We start from the raw sequence: 15921 nt of genomic DNA on the forward strand, positions 1-15921 counted from the left end.
TGCACAGTGTGGTGTTTTTGCAGTTTTTCTTGACTTTTCATGCTCACATCTGTATATTCAATGCAGCATTATTTCTTTATGAGGTGAAAAAAGCAGTGGAAAATACAGAATGTTTTGAAGGGATTTATCGTATTCCTTTATCGATAGCTTCCTTATGTGTTAAAGCTCTGCTTCGTGTTTGGCATCTCTCTGTGGATTGGCAGAGACTCTGAAAGCATAACTGAGATGACTGTATCACTGAAGCAAATATAAATTACAGAATTTAAGAAAGCCAGTAAAGAAAAATTGGTGAAAAGTTAGTGTAATGTATAGTTTTTATAATAGAACCTGGATTGCTTGTCATTCCAACTCAAGACCTGATGGAAGCCTTTATAGGATCTACATGGTGGGCTCCTGTAACTTGTGCTTTGGTAGGTAAAGTACAAAGCCTCTGTAGAACTGGGTGATTATCACAGTATCACAGAATAGTTTGGGTTGGAAAGCACCATAAAGACCATCCAGTTCCAGCCCCCCTGCCAGGGACAGGGATGCCACTCATTAGATCAGGTTGCTCAGGGCCCCATCCCATCTGGCCTTGAACACTCTCAGGGTTGGGACATCCAGGGCCTCACTGGGAAGCCATTAGTGCTTAGCGTCAGATAATATTGTTTCCAGATGCATTTCAGTGTGTAGGTTTGACACTTTTCACTGTGGTTAATCCATGGGTTGGAAAGTAAGAGCTTTTAAAGTTTGAATGTTGGCACCTTTTCATGTGTCTTTTTTCCTTCAGAAGAATGGTAATGAGTTTTGAAGATCCTTATTTGTTTGCAGAACTACAGTAATTATTTTTTTGCTTTATCTGAGAACAACATGCTGTCACCAGCTATTATTGTAATGGAATACAGTTTTTGTCTTTTTAATGATACCCTAAATGTTTAGGTAATTGAAGCAGTCATACTGAAGAAATATGATATTGCATTCTATTAGAAACAAATATAGCAAGAATGTGAGCAATTTATATACAAAGCCATGAAGACAATCCAGTTTTGATCTTACATAGCCAAATTCCCAAGCTCTTAGGAAATACCTGCCCTGGATACTTCTTGTTGACAGATGGAAAATAAAATCCATTCATTATATAAATAAATCAAGTGGAATAATACTGTGGCTGTATGACCTTTTTGCATGGCTCTGTGTTGTCTGGATCAGTGGAGATTCAAGTGATCTATTGTTTAAAATGAAACAAACAGAGTTTTTTTTAGCAGTGACAGATGTATTTTTACAGCAGTATGTCTTTCAGTTTTGAGAGGGAAGAATGACATATTTAATATTAAGTTTTTATTTCTATTATCTTCCTTTTGTCAAAGTAAGCTGGAATTCTATCCAAATTGTAGAAATATTAATTATATGGGTCTGTATGGTAGAGGTCTAGATATGGAGATGGATGTATCTTGTGTGCACAATGCTTTTTTAAAGGTGTTTTTTTTTTCCACTGAGTGGACAAAACCTGGACATAGTTGGTTTTGTAATTTATATTTTGCTTGGGGATTTTTTTGAATGTTTCAGGTTCGTGGGAGCAAAGGTGAAGTCCTTTATATCCTGGATGCCAGCAACCCACGCCATTCTAACTGGCTGCGCTTTGTCCATGAGGCTCCATCCCAGGAACAGAAGAACCTGGCAGCCATCCAGGTAGATTTGGTGGATTCTTACCATTTGCTTCCTGTTACTGATTTTTTAATTTGATTTCCTTTTTGGCCTTCCTGTCTTGTAACAAAATTGCAAGATCTGAGGAAAGAAGCAAACTGCTTTTCTTTTTCTGCCTTTCTTTTTAGAAGAGAACTCTTCTGCTTAAGGTGATACCACAAATAATAAGAGTGGTACGTTGAAAGACTAGGAAAGTCCTTGGAATCTGATGCTATTTGGAAGGTTTAAGGACTAATTATTTAGAGACCTTTGTGTGTTTCATGCCAAACTTGGGTATGGGCTTACTTGTATGAAAAGCATGCATTTACATTATTGTTCAATAAAATTAATAATATCATATAATATAAATAACATATAATTAATTATGAAAGTGTGACAAGCATGAAAAGAGACATGGTGCTGAAAATATTTAAGTAGAAAACAGAAAATTGAACAATCTAATTATCTGATAATAGTGCCTGAGGATAAATTAATAAAAAAAGATAATTTTCTGTATTTGCTGTTGATCTGAATTTATCCAGCTTATTTTTTCATTTTTATAGTTGTCATTTGCAGCACTCTGCAGTAATGATTTCCACTGCTTTAATTATGTTGAAATATGCTTCTGTTTTTCTTCTAGACACTCCTTAATTTCACTTGATTTTCTACTTCTAGTATAACAGTGCATAGTTACTTTATTTTGCTATGCCGTCTTGGATTTTATGGAATTCTGTTCTATCCATTCACTCTTATTTGACAGCTCTTCTCTCAAGCTGAAGAGTCTTATTCTGTTTAATTGCTCATTTTTGGAAGTGTTCTGTGACTTTACAGGATACAACAGAGACAGGGATACTTTTCCAGTTCCAGCTGTTGCTCTTTTGGAGGTTATTAAAGAAATTAGCTATCTGCTTTTTTTTTTTTTTTTTTTTTTTTTTTAACAGCTCAGTTTCACAGTAAATTAATTTCCACTCCCACATAAATAAGTATTACATGACTCTGAATTTTTTTTCCTCTAAATGTATACTTTACAAAATGTTGTTTCAGGCTAACTTAAGGTATTTGCTGATGTAATCCAAATTGGAAAACAATCAGGAAGAGGAGAATAATATATCAGCATTTCTTAAAATGACTGTTCTGTTTTTTCATCATGAGATGACTTTCTTTCCCAAGGATTAGTCTGTGTGTCCCTGACAAAAGAATTATAGTTTATTTTGAGACTAGAAGAAAAAAAATTTGCTTTTTCTGTGCCAGGAGAACAAATGTTTATTTCTGATGAAATTTGTCGTCCTCCTTATGGTAGTAGTTGTGAACGGCTCTCATACAGGAAGTTTGATTAGCACCTCATCAGTGCACAGTCATTGTTAGCAAAGGCAAAGTAAAGCTCACAAGAGAGAGCAGTGGGAACAATTAATGTTCATTATCTTTCCAGTAAACGACCTGAACTTCTGAATAGAAGTTTTAATGGAATATCCAGTGCATACCAGTGGGTTTCTTTATAAGGAAAATGATAGAAACAAATAAAAATTTGCTAAATTATCTCAAAGGGTTTTTTAAGACCTTAGAGCGTATCCTCACACAGTATTCAGATGGAAAAATATTTTAGCCTTCATTGGGAGCTATTACTGAAAACTGGAGTATGGAGAAATGCCAGAATTGCTGTAGTAGTTTAGCCTTGTGTTCTGTTTAGTCTCACATTTGTGTCTCAGAGGTTTGCTGCCTTGCCATTCAATGTAGCACCATAGGAATAGATCAGGAGAGAGAGCTTAGGCTTCTGGATCTTGTGTGTGTGTGGTTCAGGTGCTGTATGTTAGATGAGGTAGAGTCTGAATTCTGGGCTGTGTGTGGGGGTGTGTGAAATCATCTCCATGCATTTCCTGGACTGCAGTTTCTTCCCTCAGACACTGCCTGTGTTGGTTTTACCTCTGCCAAACTTGACATCCTGGAGCTGCAGGGAAAGACTGGGGAAGGCAGTGTGCTTGTTTAGAGAGGTAGCCAGGGAGAACTGGCAGAGCAGGTAGGCTGAAGAGATGGTTTTCTGCCAGGGAATCAGATACAGAGGGTAATCCGGTAACACTGTGGGCACAAAGTGGGTAAGGATTAGGAAGGCTGGGTTGGAGCCAGCTGTTCAGGCTCTGAAGGGTGGAAAAGCCCTACACTACCTCAGGTAACACAAGACTCTGCTGCTTCCTCCTCCTGTGTTTTAAACTTTCAGGAGTGATGACAGTAGTGTTCTATGCTTTTGCATGAAAGTGTGATGGGCTGTCAGTGGTCCTATGTTCCCCCTTACAAAGCAGATATGAAGGTGTGTAACTGTATGGAAAAGCCAAGAATCTTCATGGAAGAGGTACCTGTAGTGGACCAAAAAGGAGATAGCAGGGCTGTTGGAACTGGAAAACTGTATTTGCTGAGCATGTCTGTGTGGCCTATAGTGTAAAGGGTGACAGTGAAGGCAGAGGTGAGAAAAACATAATTGAATAATAAACCTGGAATAACATGAAGGAAGGTTGTGGTGCCACCATGATGAACTTGCGCTTTGAATCTTCTCCCAAGGACCATTGTGATCTGCTGCAGATGAGTGTTAGGAAAACAGCCAGCATGGTCTAAGCACGTGAGCAGATGGAATGGCTGCAGATGTGTTCTTAGAAACAGAGGGGTTGTTAAAATAATTTAAAAGACTGTTTACTGTGTCTGCATGCATGTAGATTAATGTGATTCATACAGGTGCTGCTGGTGCGGGGAGAGATGTTAATTGTTTTGTGGTTTCTGGAGAGCTTCCATTGCTTTCCCTCAAAATGCTGCCTTGAGGAGCTACTACAGCTAGTGGGTATATCTTGATTAATTAGTGCTCTGAATACCTGGCTATTAGCATTTGTTTGGATGGAAAAGCCAAACAAATTAACCTTGGAGGAGAAATGAGTTTACATTGGGCTGGCACCAAAGCTAATTTCTTTCTAATGCAAATGTAACCCAGAGCACTCAAACATTGACAGCTCCTAGTACCTGGGGCTTTATTTTTGCCTGGGATACATGACTTTATCTTTTTTCTTTTTATTTCCAAATTTTCAAAATCTTTAATTTTTCAATTCTTTCAATTATTACTTTTGGTAATCTAGTAATAGAGATATGCTTCCCTTCATGAGCTTATCTTGCTTTTAGAATAAGGTTGTCCTAAACAGTGATGTATTAGAGATTTTCCCCCAGTGGTTTTATCCGGTCTGTGTGGAGACTGAGTGTAGAAAGACCTTCTACTTTTCTTCATGTCAAGAGGATTTGTTTTGACTTTAGACTGTACTAAATTAAAGGTTTCTGCAACTTGACAGAGTCATATGAAACCCAGTAACTTGTAGATGTGTACAGAGGTTAGGTTGGTGCGCTGATAGATATATCTGGATTGCAGAATAGATCTTGAGAAAAAAAAAAAGTTTTGTTTTCCAATGCTGCTGTTGAGATAAGGACGGAAAAGTGGTGCATCCTTGAAGGTAGCAACTCTATCAAGTCTACTGAATTAAGTAGGTTTCACTCCTGTGTGACAGTATCTTGTGTAAAATATAACAGACCTTCTGCAGCTCAGGGAATGCTGCATTCCTGTTGACAGTTTAAATTAATCTTAGTGTATTACGGAAATTAAAAATCATTATCTTGTCCTTGCTCAAGGAAGCTTATTGCAAAATGTATCACTAGATGCAGGGCAAAGAAGCTTCGGTTAACTTTTCTGGGTGTTAATCAGATAAGCTTTAAGATTTATGATAGAGCTGGGAGTCTTCATTGCATAGAAATTAGTCTCCTTCAGTGCTTTGGGCAGTACCTAAAGCAGTTGGTTCATATATAGAAAGAAAAAAGGTATCTCTGTGTTACAGAATATCAGTTTAGGGAACAGATGTACAGATTGCTCCCCACACACGCATAGTGCTGGCCTTGGTAACTTTATTAAGTATTGTCAAGGCCCAAAGTTTTTAGCTGATTTAGCTATTTGGAAGCTTGTCCAGGCAATATCAAGAAGCTTTTGCAACTCATTGTGATGTAGTTTGTGCTGTCCTGCAGAATCGGGGCTGCATCCTTTGGCCTTTTGTGGATCTACACTGATTTAAATCACAGAGTTTAAATCACTGATTTAAGCACAGGGTTTAAAGTTTTCGAGATGTGCCTGCCAATCTGATAGTAAAGATAACTGACCAGGGGTGAAAGCCTGTTGGAGAAGACCGGGAATCTTAAGGAGAGAGAGAGAAAGAGAAAATTACGCTGTGTAAACATTCTGTTGGAAGCTGTGTTAGAATTCCTGAAGTCAGCTGGGGAGAGAGATAAAGCTGTGTTGGTTATCTAAATTTTGCAGTTTTTCTAATCCTCAAATATTTTCTTTTCAAACCCTGATGTTCTTGTCAAGTAGAGTGTGGCAGGAGAGGACTTCAATGCCATCTCCACCTTGGTCTAAGCTGCAGGGAATAGTGGAAAAGCCTCACAGGTGAGGCAGGGGAGTATTCCCAAAATAGCAGAACACAAATGCACTCTATCCATGCAGCCACACTGGAAAAGAAGTCTTTAGTAAGGCTGTTGTAGCATTGTGCTTCCTGAGGAATGGAGCCCAACCCTTCTATGGTTGAGGGATAATATTAGTTTAGGGTCTCATACTTGGCTAGATTCTTGTCTTTCTGATGTAATTATTTATTGCTTCTACTTCCTGTTTGCAACAGGAGGGGGAAAATATTTTCTATCTGGCTGTAGAAGATATTGAAACAGACACAGAGCTTCTGATTGGGTACTTGGACAGTGACATGGAAGAAGAGGAGGAGGAGGAGGAAGAAGTAACTGTTATCCAGGAAGATGTAGACAGTGGCAGCAATAAAGAAGTGCAGCCATCTGGTGAAAAAATTGCAGGTGAGCAATATCTAAAATATAGGGTAACTTGAGAGCTTAAAAGAGGCGATGAAAAAGAAAACACTAACAGTATAGGACTGGGGAACTGGAAGGTCCCAGGGGTTGACTCTGAGTTCTTGCATTATTTTTATCTCTTTTTGGGGTTTCAGTTGAGCTTCTTTGCCTTATAAGGAGCAGCAAGTCTTGTGAATTACTGAGTGAATGAGTGAGCCTGGGTTTCTTAAGTAGTAACCATTCATTTTTGAATTAAAGACAGAATTTGTTTCACCTGAAACACAAGCTTATGAACACTGAGCTTTTGCTCTAAGAGGGGTAATGTCCTTCTTACTTATGTGGGAGAGAAATAAACTTTCCCATAAAGCTATTCAGCCAATCCTAAGGTAAGGTGTGTAGGAGAAGGAAGGTGAGCTGAGCTGTGTGGGGAATTCTCAGCATCTCTATCAAAGGTGAAGATGAATTTATGAACAACCAATTGCATTGAGGTTCTAATTGAGTTCAATGACTAATTTGGGCCAACAGTCTAAGTCACACCCATCTTAATACTTTCCATCCATTTTCAGTAATGCTGATAGTAATCCACTTAAGATAGGCTGCCTGTAATCCCTTCAGAGGCATTGTTTTTTTGAGTTTCATGCCACCATTTTGCATAGTCTGTTTCTGGCAGAGTGTCTTCCTTAATGTAACTGAAAGCTACTCCTTGACACTGGTTTTGCTTCCAATCATGCAGATCCCCTCACCTGTAAACAGGACCATGCATGCCCAAACTGTGAATCCAGTTTTGCCAGCCAGGAGATCCTAGCTGAGCATCTGCAGACTTTGCACCAAAAACCCAGTGAGGAAAAGGAATTTAAGTGCCGAAATTGTGGAAAGAAATTCCCTGTTAAACAAGCTCTACAAAGACAGTGAGTAGAAACAGGAGTGTTTTTCAGGGATCATTTAAATCAATTTCATTCAATCCTTTTTTTCTCTTGGCCTAATCACAAGCTAAGTTTTAATTTTTATGCATCTGTATTTATACCCTTACTCTCTGCTTTAATCTTTTAATGTCTTATTTTCTCATATTTGTTGTAGAATTCAATGGGATTTGGAAAAATATTGACAATTTTTTATGTGTTAAAATCATACACTGGAGACCAGACCAGAGTAGCAGTTTGGTGCATCATTACAGGTCTCCAGTAGTTTAGGAGGTGTAATTTTCAAGCTGTGGATGCTGGTACAGAAGTAAAATAAGATTTAAGGAAAAAAAAAAAGGAAAACCAGTGCTTTATGTTCGCTTAATTAAATATTTGGGTGGTGGAAAAGCAAAATAGAAACATGAAAAATGTGAATTTAAGAACATGGCTTTATTGTCCTTGAGAGTATAAATATGAAGTTTTGATACTAAAAGTCATATATCTTAGAATTATGGTTCTGCACAGAAACATAACTGGTTTTCTTTTGTTGTTTATATATGTATTTTCTTACAATTAGATATATTGCTTTTTATTATACATTTAATTACAGATTGTTAACATACTTTTTGCAAAGCTATATATAGTTTATAGCTACTGCAAGCCTGTGTGAGTTATAGAATGTTGCCCTTACTTCGTTTTTTTTCCTTTTTTTGTCTCTTAGTGTCCTTCAGTGCACAGAGAATATCATTCCAGGAGACTCCTCAAGAAGTTTCCAGTGCTCTCTTTGCAATACTGCCTTCAGCTCAGAATCGAGGTTTTGTGTCCGAGTTACAGGACTGCTGTCATGTCCTTGCTGGCCTTCCTTTGCATGTTAGCTTTCCAAAAGCTTGGTAGTGTTTGGGAATCCTAACAGGGCAAGGACTCAAATGCTTTCATTCCTCTCTGCTGTAAGTAATGCATGAGGTGGCCTTGGAGCTCTGCAGTGCAGCATGTGTTCAGCTCTGAGTACTTGCTACAGCTCTGGCTTCTGGAGACACTGCCTGATGTGTTTTTTTTCCCTCTCTTTGTTATCCCACGTAGTTATGAGCAGCACAAGGAGGCGTGCAGAGGGGATGCCAGGTTTATATGCAAGGCAGATAGCTGTGGGAAGAGGTTCAAGAGCAAGGATGCCCTGAAAAAACACAAAGAAAATGTTCACAGTGGTAAGAAAGAGTTTAATGTTCCTTCAGAAAAAATCCCCTCTGACATGTTCCTGGGCTTAAATTTCCAAATCAGACTTTGATTTCTTTTTTAATGGGTTCATTTGTATCAAATAGAAAATTAAGAAGTAACTTAATTGCAAGAGTTACTATTCCTCCTCCCCCCCAGGAGAAATTACTGTAGGCCACATGAATCATTAGTCTCTTGCATAAAATGTAATAGGAATCTTGAGAAGTTTAAACTAGGCAAAGAGTAGATGAAGCAAAATGTTTCAGAAGTGAGGAAAATCAACCACTGGCACAAACTGCTACAAGAAATGGCGAGTTCTTGATTTTTTGGTATTTTCAGGAGACAATGGGATATTTTTTCTTTTCCTAATCAAACAATTAAGCTTGATGAGGGTTGCATAAAATCCTGTAGCATCTGTTGTGCCGGAAGCCAGACCAAACCATCTTCTGGTACTCTTAAGCCCTAATGTTTTCATATCTGTGTGCTGTGAGTAGTTTTCACTCAAACTTTGCTCTCAGGTCCACAACACAGATCTCAGTTCTGGCATTCTACATTCTTTCTGTGTGTCCCCTCTCAGTGTCAAAGGAATATCATTGTGTGGGGGCAGCAGAATTCCAGAATGTGCAGAAAACCGTCTTCAGTTGATGGTGACAGCACTGAGATGCTTTTAAAGATTTTCAATCTTATTCTGCTGCCAAACTCTTGCAGTGTAGAGAAATAACTTTTCTGTAATATTTCTTATAAAAATTATCTCATTTTTTTGGTATCAGTAATAATTTTTTTCATCTATGAGCACTGTTACGTTTAGGCTTAGTTTTTGTTAGTTATGTAGTGGTAGATGAATTCCACATTGAAGGACTAAGTGTATTCCTGTATTATATATCTATTTCTATCTAATATAAATACTTGTCATAAATTTTGTACGTTTTTACTTTTATAATGTTTCTGCTGTTCAGTGTAGCATGGATGTGTTTTACCTAAGCTAGGAACTACATTACATGGGCATCTTAAATTATAAACAAAGAATTAGGTTTATGGTGGCTTTGTGGTGTACTAAAAAGAGTCTCTAAAGGTAAGTAATAGATAAACTCAGTTAAGTGGTGTGACTTTTTAAAGCAGCAGTGGAAAGTGAAGGAAAATGTCGGATAGCTGACCTATAGCTTGCTTTGTAATTTGCATTTTAGACAAGATTTCAATTCACGATCTGGTGCTAATATGATTTTCCTGTTTCATTCAGTTAAAGACCATTATTGATATTTTATATAGTAGGATGTTTAATGCTTTCCAAATAAACAAAAATGGGAAATGGTTTTCACTTAAATTTGAGATTTTTTTGTCACTGCTGCACTAACTCCTGTATTGATTTCTGGATTAAATGAACTGTTCAGTTGCCAAGTGAGCTGTTCTCAGTTGTGAACTGTGCTCTTCATGTGGGATTGGTAGTGTATGATAACATCTATTTGAAAGGTTTTTTTCTTTATTGTTCTGGTTTTCTTAATTTACATTCCACCACTGTCTGGTTGGTTGGACACCCACAGTGAGCTCCTGATTTGGAACACTTTGAAGATGGGGTACAAATGTAAAAATCTTATGTCAGTCAAATGACCTGTGAAATGTCACAGGCTCAGTGGAAATATTTAGATTCTTTCTTAGCACTTCCTCTTTAAGATGTTGGTGGTATTTTGTTTCTGTTTCAGGAAATTCTAGGAAGAAGCTGATGTGTTCAGTGTGCAATAAGAAATGTTCCTCAGCAGCAAATCTCCAGGAGCATCGAAAGGTCAGTGAGATGAAGGCTGACTCACAGCAGGCACTGGCTTCCCTGAGATGTGAGGCTGTGCTGCTCACGTCACTTGAAAGCTGCTGTAACGCCAGCCTTCGGGTGATCTCTTTCATGGTTACAAAGCTAACGTGGTTTAGTGTGGGTATTCTGTAGTCACGCTTGCTCAAGCCAGATATCTCTCTAAAGTTTTCACGTATTTCTTAACAAATGCAAATGTGTTTTTGCACTCCAGCATTAAGTCAGAGTTGCCTGCTGTTCTTCAGCATTCTTAAACACTGTGTTATGTAATTGTAGCATATACACAGACCATAAAATAGGTTCACGAGCATTCAGGTTTTGTACAAAACACAGTAATTTTCTTACTGCTTTTTGAAATACCACTTAGGGGAGTTACTTCTATTGTAGTTATGCATTAGTAAAAAAAAATTCTTCCTCAAACCCAAATTTTAATGTCCTTTTTTTAATGCACATAATCTTTTATATCCAGAATTGGAGGGGTTAACAGTTGGAAAAGCATCTATTGGAAATAAGGGTGTTCAATAGAAATACAGATGGACCACAAATATGAGATTCTAAATCCATTATACCCAAAGGAAGTCCCTGCAAGATTAATTTGATAAATCACTAAAACCCGAGAGAATCTGTTTTTGCAAAAAGCTGCATTGTACTGTTTATCAGATTAACTGTAAGTCTTTAATAATACCCTGGTTATAACCTGAATCTATTGAGGATATAAATGATATAAATTAAAATATGTTGTTGCAAAGAAAATCGTGGGGCCCCTCCCTGCTTTTTATTTTTCTCCTTGTTTGTGTTAGTATGCCCTGCACTTTTGTCTAACAGGGCTTTATTTTGTTATCATGGTGTTCCTTGCCACATGTTGTTACAAGTTTTACACATTGGCACAGGTCTTGCACATCATGACTTTAAAATGCAAAATGTTCTGATTAGTGTGTCCATTTTATTAAATGATTATTCTGTTTCAGTAGTTGTAATTCTGGGCAGACATTGTGACACACAAGTTTCTCAAATATGATTTATCATGTCAGTTGAGCACTTACCTTAAGAATCACCATGATGACTTTGTGCATAAAACTTTCTTTGCTCTTCCTGATAGGATTTTATTTTAAAACATCCAGAAAATGGGTATTCCAGACTTATACACTTATATCAGATAGTGAAGGAGATTGCACATAGTAGTACTCATGCTGTTTGTTTGCTTGAATTAATTTCATTTTGTAGGAAGTGGGGCAGGATCATCAGCATTGGCAAAAACATTTATACAGGCAATAAAACCAGTATGAAAATAATAGGCAAAACCAGTAAAAAAAGGCAGATTTTTTTTTCCCCCACCCATTTCAATGTAAAGAAATAAAAGTGGAGAATAAAAAGGTAAAATATAACAGAAAAGAAGCCCAAACAACAGAAAAAGTTGGACAAATACAGAGAAAGGAGGTAAAGAGGGTGGCTGTAGGGGGCTGATAGATGTTTACTTTCTGAAGACATGTTCATTCATATCTGAGCTTTCATGTCACATTTAAACTCATTTTTAGCTTATGTCTTGTGCCTTAAGCATATTCTGATACTGAGTTCTGAAGTTCAAGTAAAATGCAAAGTTCAGTTAATCAACAGTGATAATGAGGAGGAAAGTGAGGGGACTGTTCATCTTCATTGATGCAGATTCCTGCTAAATGATTCCTTTCAATATAAGGATCTCATGTTTTGGATTTGAATTGTTTGCAGGAACTCAAATTTCAAAGTGAGCAGGTACGGTGGGAGTAGCACAGGCTGCCAGGCCTCTTCACTGATGCTCCACTGTTTTGTAATGGAAAGGGAAGAAACATTCCAACAAATCCCAGGGTTTTTTGCTGGTTTCTTTTCCCAGTTAGAGCTGATAGTGCTGCACTTCCAGTGTTGGTCGGTGGGCTGGGGAAGTCTCTCTCCTCCTGGCTGTATAGCTGTGGACTGAGCTTCTGACTCTTACTGTAAGCACAAGTTTCCATGGTAAAGCAGCTCATTCTTATTTTGAGAAAGAAGATTAAGGATCCTTTAAAGTGTAGGACAGTTGGGCCTTTTTGGCTTTGGAAATGCAGGTTTTGTGTGTTACTGGTAGGACTGGTTTGTGCTGGTGCCTTTCTGGATTTCTCAGCAGATTTCTTACATGGACCTGTACAGTTCCTTTCAGCTGTAGTGATGTCTGCCAAGGGACCGAACCAAAGTAGATCCTGTAGGTACAAAGTTTGTGGTGATTGGAAATGGGGCTGGAGCCCAGCCTCATTCCTAATGGACTACAGCTGTGTGTGACAGGTGACCAGTATTGAAGATAAAGAGCCATGGAGTGCTCAGGTGCACTGACCAGTCACCAAAGGGAACAGAGAGCACACAGGTGCAATGCATCAACATCAGGGTATAAAAGGTTGTACTGAAGAACAGTAAGGTGCTGATTGTTGAAGCTTTCTTTGGTGTCAGTTGTACCCCCACCATCAAGATCCTGCTTTGATCAGAGTTTGAGGGTGTGTATGAAGAGCCCTTGAGTCCTTCTGAACTTTTTAAACTTTATAGAGCTGGACTTCCTGCAAAATTGGCGTGAGTAGAGTCACACTTAAAAATCTTCTTAGCTTCCCAATCCCTGACCCTCTTTTTTTCACCTGTCAGTTTGAAGCATCTCTTTTGGGTTAATTTCTGCCCTTTTTGTTTAATACTGAACAATGTTTTATTCTATTGGGCAAGCATTGTTTTTTATTTACCATAAGTTGCTCTCAGCTGCCTCCTGTTTTTCCAGCATTTAGTTCTAAATGCTGTAATCTTGAATAAGCTGTATTTGTAGTTTGAAACAATGCTGCCCCTCCCCTGTCTGGCCTCTAAAAGCTTTTAAGATAAACAATCCTGCAAGAGTGTGATAGTACTTGTTTTTTTAAAATTCGGACAGAAGCTATGAAGTGGTTTCTGTGTTATTTTTACATGTGTCTTGACTAGAAGAAAATGTCCTTACAAGTTAGTCTGCATTTGGTTTTTTAATGCTTTCCTAATAATGATATTTTAAATGGATCTGGTAGATAGAAGCACAGGCTATACAAACTTGCTGTATAGTTGTATTGATGTTTTTTTGTTGGCAGTTATGAGTTTTACTTTTTGGGAGACGATGTTTTTCAGCAAGGGACAAGCAAGGGTGAAATCACAGAATATTCTGGAGTATTAGTATAACTACTGGCTAATAAGTAGCTACATTCCGTTAGAGAATTTTTGTCTGTATAAGAGATACTGTCTTGTTTTAGACATACATTTAATTATCATCAAATATTTTGCAGGTCCATGAGATTTTTGAATGTCAAGAATGTGATAAGAAATTCATTTCGGCAAACCAGCTGAAGCGCCATATGATAACTCATTCAGGTAATGTACAGAAATGACACAGAGCTCTCTGTGTGTGCATATGTATTTCATGTATGTGGAGTTTTACCTGGATTAGTTTCTTAACGAAACCTGTATTGTACTGAGTTGAGCAAGCCAGACTCAAGTTCCAAGGAAATTGTCTAAGGCAGCCTTCCAAAATTCCAAGTGAAGTGGTGTAGTCTTCTTCCTACTGCTGCTTTGTCAAACTGTTTTGTTGTGCTAGCTGGGCTAGATGAGGTCAGCGAGCTGGGATGGGCCAAAAGGTTGCTCTATGGCTTAGAGAGGAGGTGAAAAACCAGTGCCTGAGGCTTTCTGCTGAGGAGAAGAGGCTGTGAGCAGGGTGTGCTGTCAGTGATCTGTGCTACACACTGCGTTTTCCTATTTATCTGTGTTTGTGTTAGTGGGCTCATAGCTTCTGGACAGAGGAGAGCAGCTCATGGGCCATGCCATCCACAAGAGCACCACTTTGTGCCAGCACAAGTCCACTGTGAGCACGGTGTCCCATCCTTGGGTTTGGCAGTGTGGCACCAGGTGGCTCTGCCAGGATTTCTGGTCACTGCAAATCCAGCATTTTCTGTGTCCCTCACCAGTGATTAGAAACATCAAGCAACACAATGGAAACACAAACATTGTTCTGTCAAATGCATTAGCATTTAAACAAATGCAGATTTTTACAGCTGCAGAGGCTTAGAGTTGAACTGTTTTCTTGGTATCAGTCCACAGCAAAAGCTCATTTCTTGTAACGTAATCTGTATCTCAGAGGCTCCTGGCTTTCTTTTGACGCTTTTGGATGAGCATTAGCACAGTTAAGTTGCAATCACCAGTTGAAGCATAAAGGCTTTTTACATAGGAACTTTTGGGTTTGGAAGCTAATATGTATATTGTTAATTAAGTTTTAAAATATTTCAACTGTCATGGCCTCTTTCACATTTGTAATCTGGAAACACGGTTTTCCTCTTTGAAGTAATTCTTTTTTGATTTAAGCTAATTAATCAGAGTTTAGTTTTAGCAATGAGTATTGCAAAGAATGTGCCAATTTCTTGAGATACACCATGGCTCATCTTTTGTGAAGTGACTTAACTGTCTAACATAAAGGGCATTAGGTGTCTTTCTAATTGGTTTAATCTTAATTGGGTTGACTTAATTGCAGAAATCTCTCTGAGGAGATGACTGTCTCTGCCTTTCATCTTCTCCCCCTGTATAAACAGGAGATTAAATGTCCCCCACTCATTTTCTGCAGAAAAACGCCCCTACACCTGCGAGGTTTGCAATAAGTCCTTCAAACGACTTGATCAAGTGACTGCACACAAAATAATACACAGTGAAGATAAACCTTATAAATGCAAGCTTTGTGGAAAGGGATTTGCCCACAGAAATGTTTACAAGAATCACAAGAAGGTAAAGCACTCTGCTGTTGTTGTTTACAGGTCTGCCAGCCTCAGATTTGCAGATTTTTTTAAGTGGTTCATTGTTAAGCTCTGCCGTGCTTATAAACATGGGATTAAAGTATTGGAGAATGTAGTTTTAGTGTTCTTTGTTATATCCAAAATTTCAGAAGGCTGAGCCAATTCTAGTAAACAAAAAAGTTAAATAAGAAGTAAAGCACAGTTTCTTGGTTAAAAGCATCAAATAAATCCCATTTTGACTTTTTTGTTTTGTTTTTATTTTTTTTGCTTTGTTTTGGTTGTGTTTTTTGGTTTTTTTAAGTATTAGGTTATCAAGTTAATGTCACTAATTTAAAGATACCTTCAAATACTTTTTTTTATAGTGTAATTGTATAAAACTGTGTGTAGTCCTCTTTCAGTCCTTGTTGGACTTAGCAGCAGATGCTTTCAAACTACACTAAATTTGAACTTGGTGCAGTGTTCACATATTAAAACAACATCAGAAGAAACATTTACCTGAAAACTAGACTCACAAAAGGATGTTCTGCCTGTGTTGAAGCTCAAATATGTTTGGCCTAATTTCTGTAATGCCTGTCATTAGTTTTAACCTGGGCTTACATTTCTAATGGTAAGGCTGTATCCAGGACTGCCGTTTCAGAATTACAAGACTGTAAAAAAAACAAACAAAAAAACCCCAAAAAAAAACAAAACAAAAAACCAATCAAAA

The 15921-nt window shown here is 37.9% G+C and overlaps 1 protein-coding gene across 2 annotated transcripts in view; it reads left to right on the forward strand.

The window, feature by feature from the left end:
- PRDM5 (PR/SET domain 5) overlaps nt 1-15921 on the forward strand; it is a 58084-nt gene that overhangs the window by 9715 nt on the left and 32448 nt on the right. For both annotated transcript variants that reach the window (XM_021554929.2, XM_077782593.1), the window contains exons 3-9: nt 1546-1668; nt 6351-6534; nt 7262-7436; nt 8508-8629; nt 10334-10413; nt 13725-13809; nt 15050-15207. In XM_021554929.2, coding sequence (XP_021410604.1) covers nt 1546-1668; nt 6351-6534; nt 7262-7436; nt 8508-8629; nt 10334-10413; nt 13725-13809; nt 15050-15207 — 927 coding nt within the window. The remainder of the gene's footprint in view (nt 1-1545; nt 1669-6350; nt 6535-7261; nt 7437-8507; nt 8630-10333; nt 10414-13724; nt 13810-15049; nt 15208-15921) is intronic.

Source organism: Lonchura striata, chromosome 4 (assembly GCF_046129695.1).
Source record: "Lonchura striata isolate bLonStr1 chromosome 4, bLonStr1.mat, whole genome shotgun sequence".
NCBI classification, from domain to species: Eukaryota; Metazoa; Chordata; class Aves; order Passeriformes; family Estrildidae; genus Lonchura; species Lonchura striata.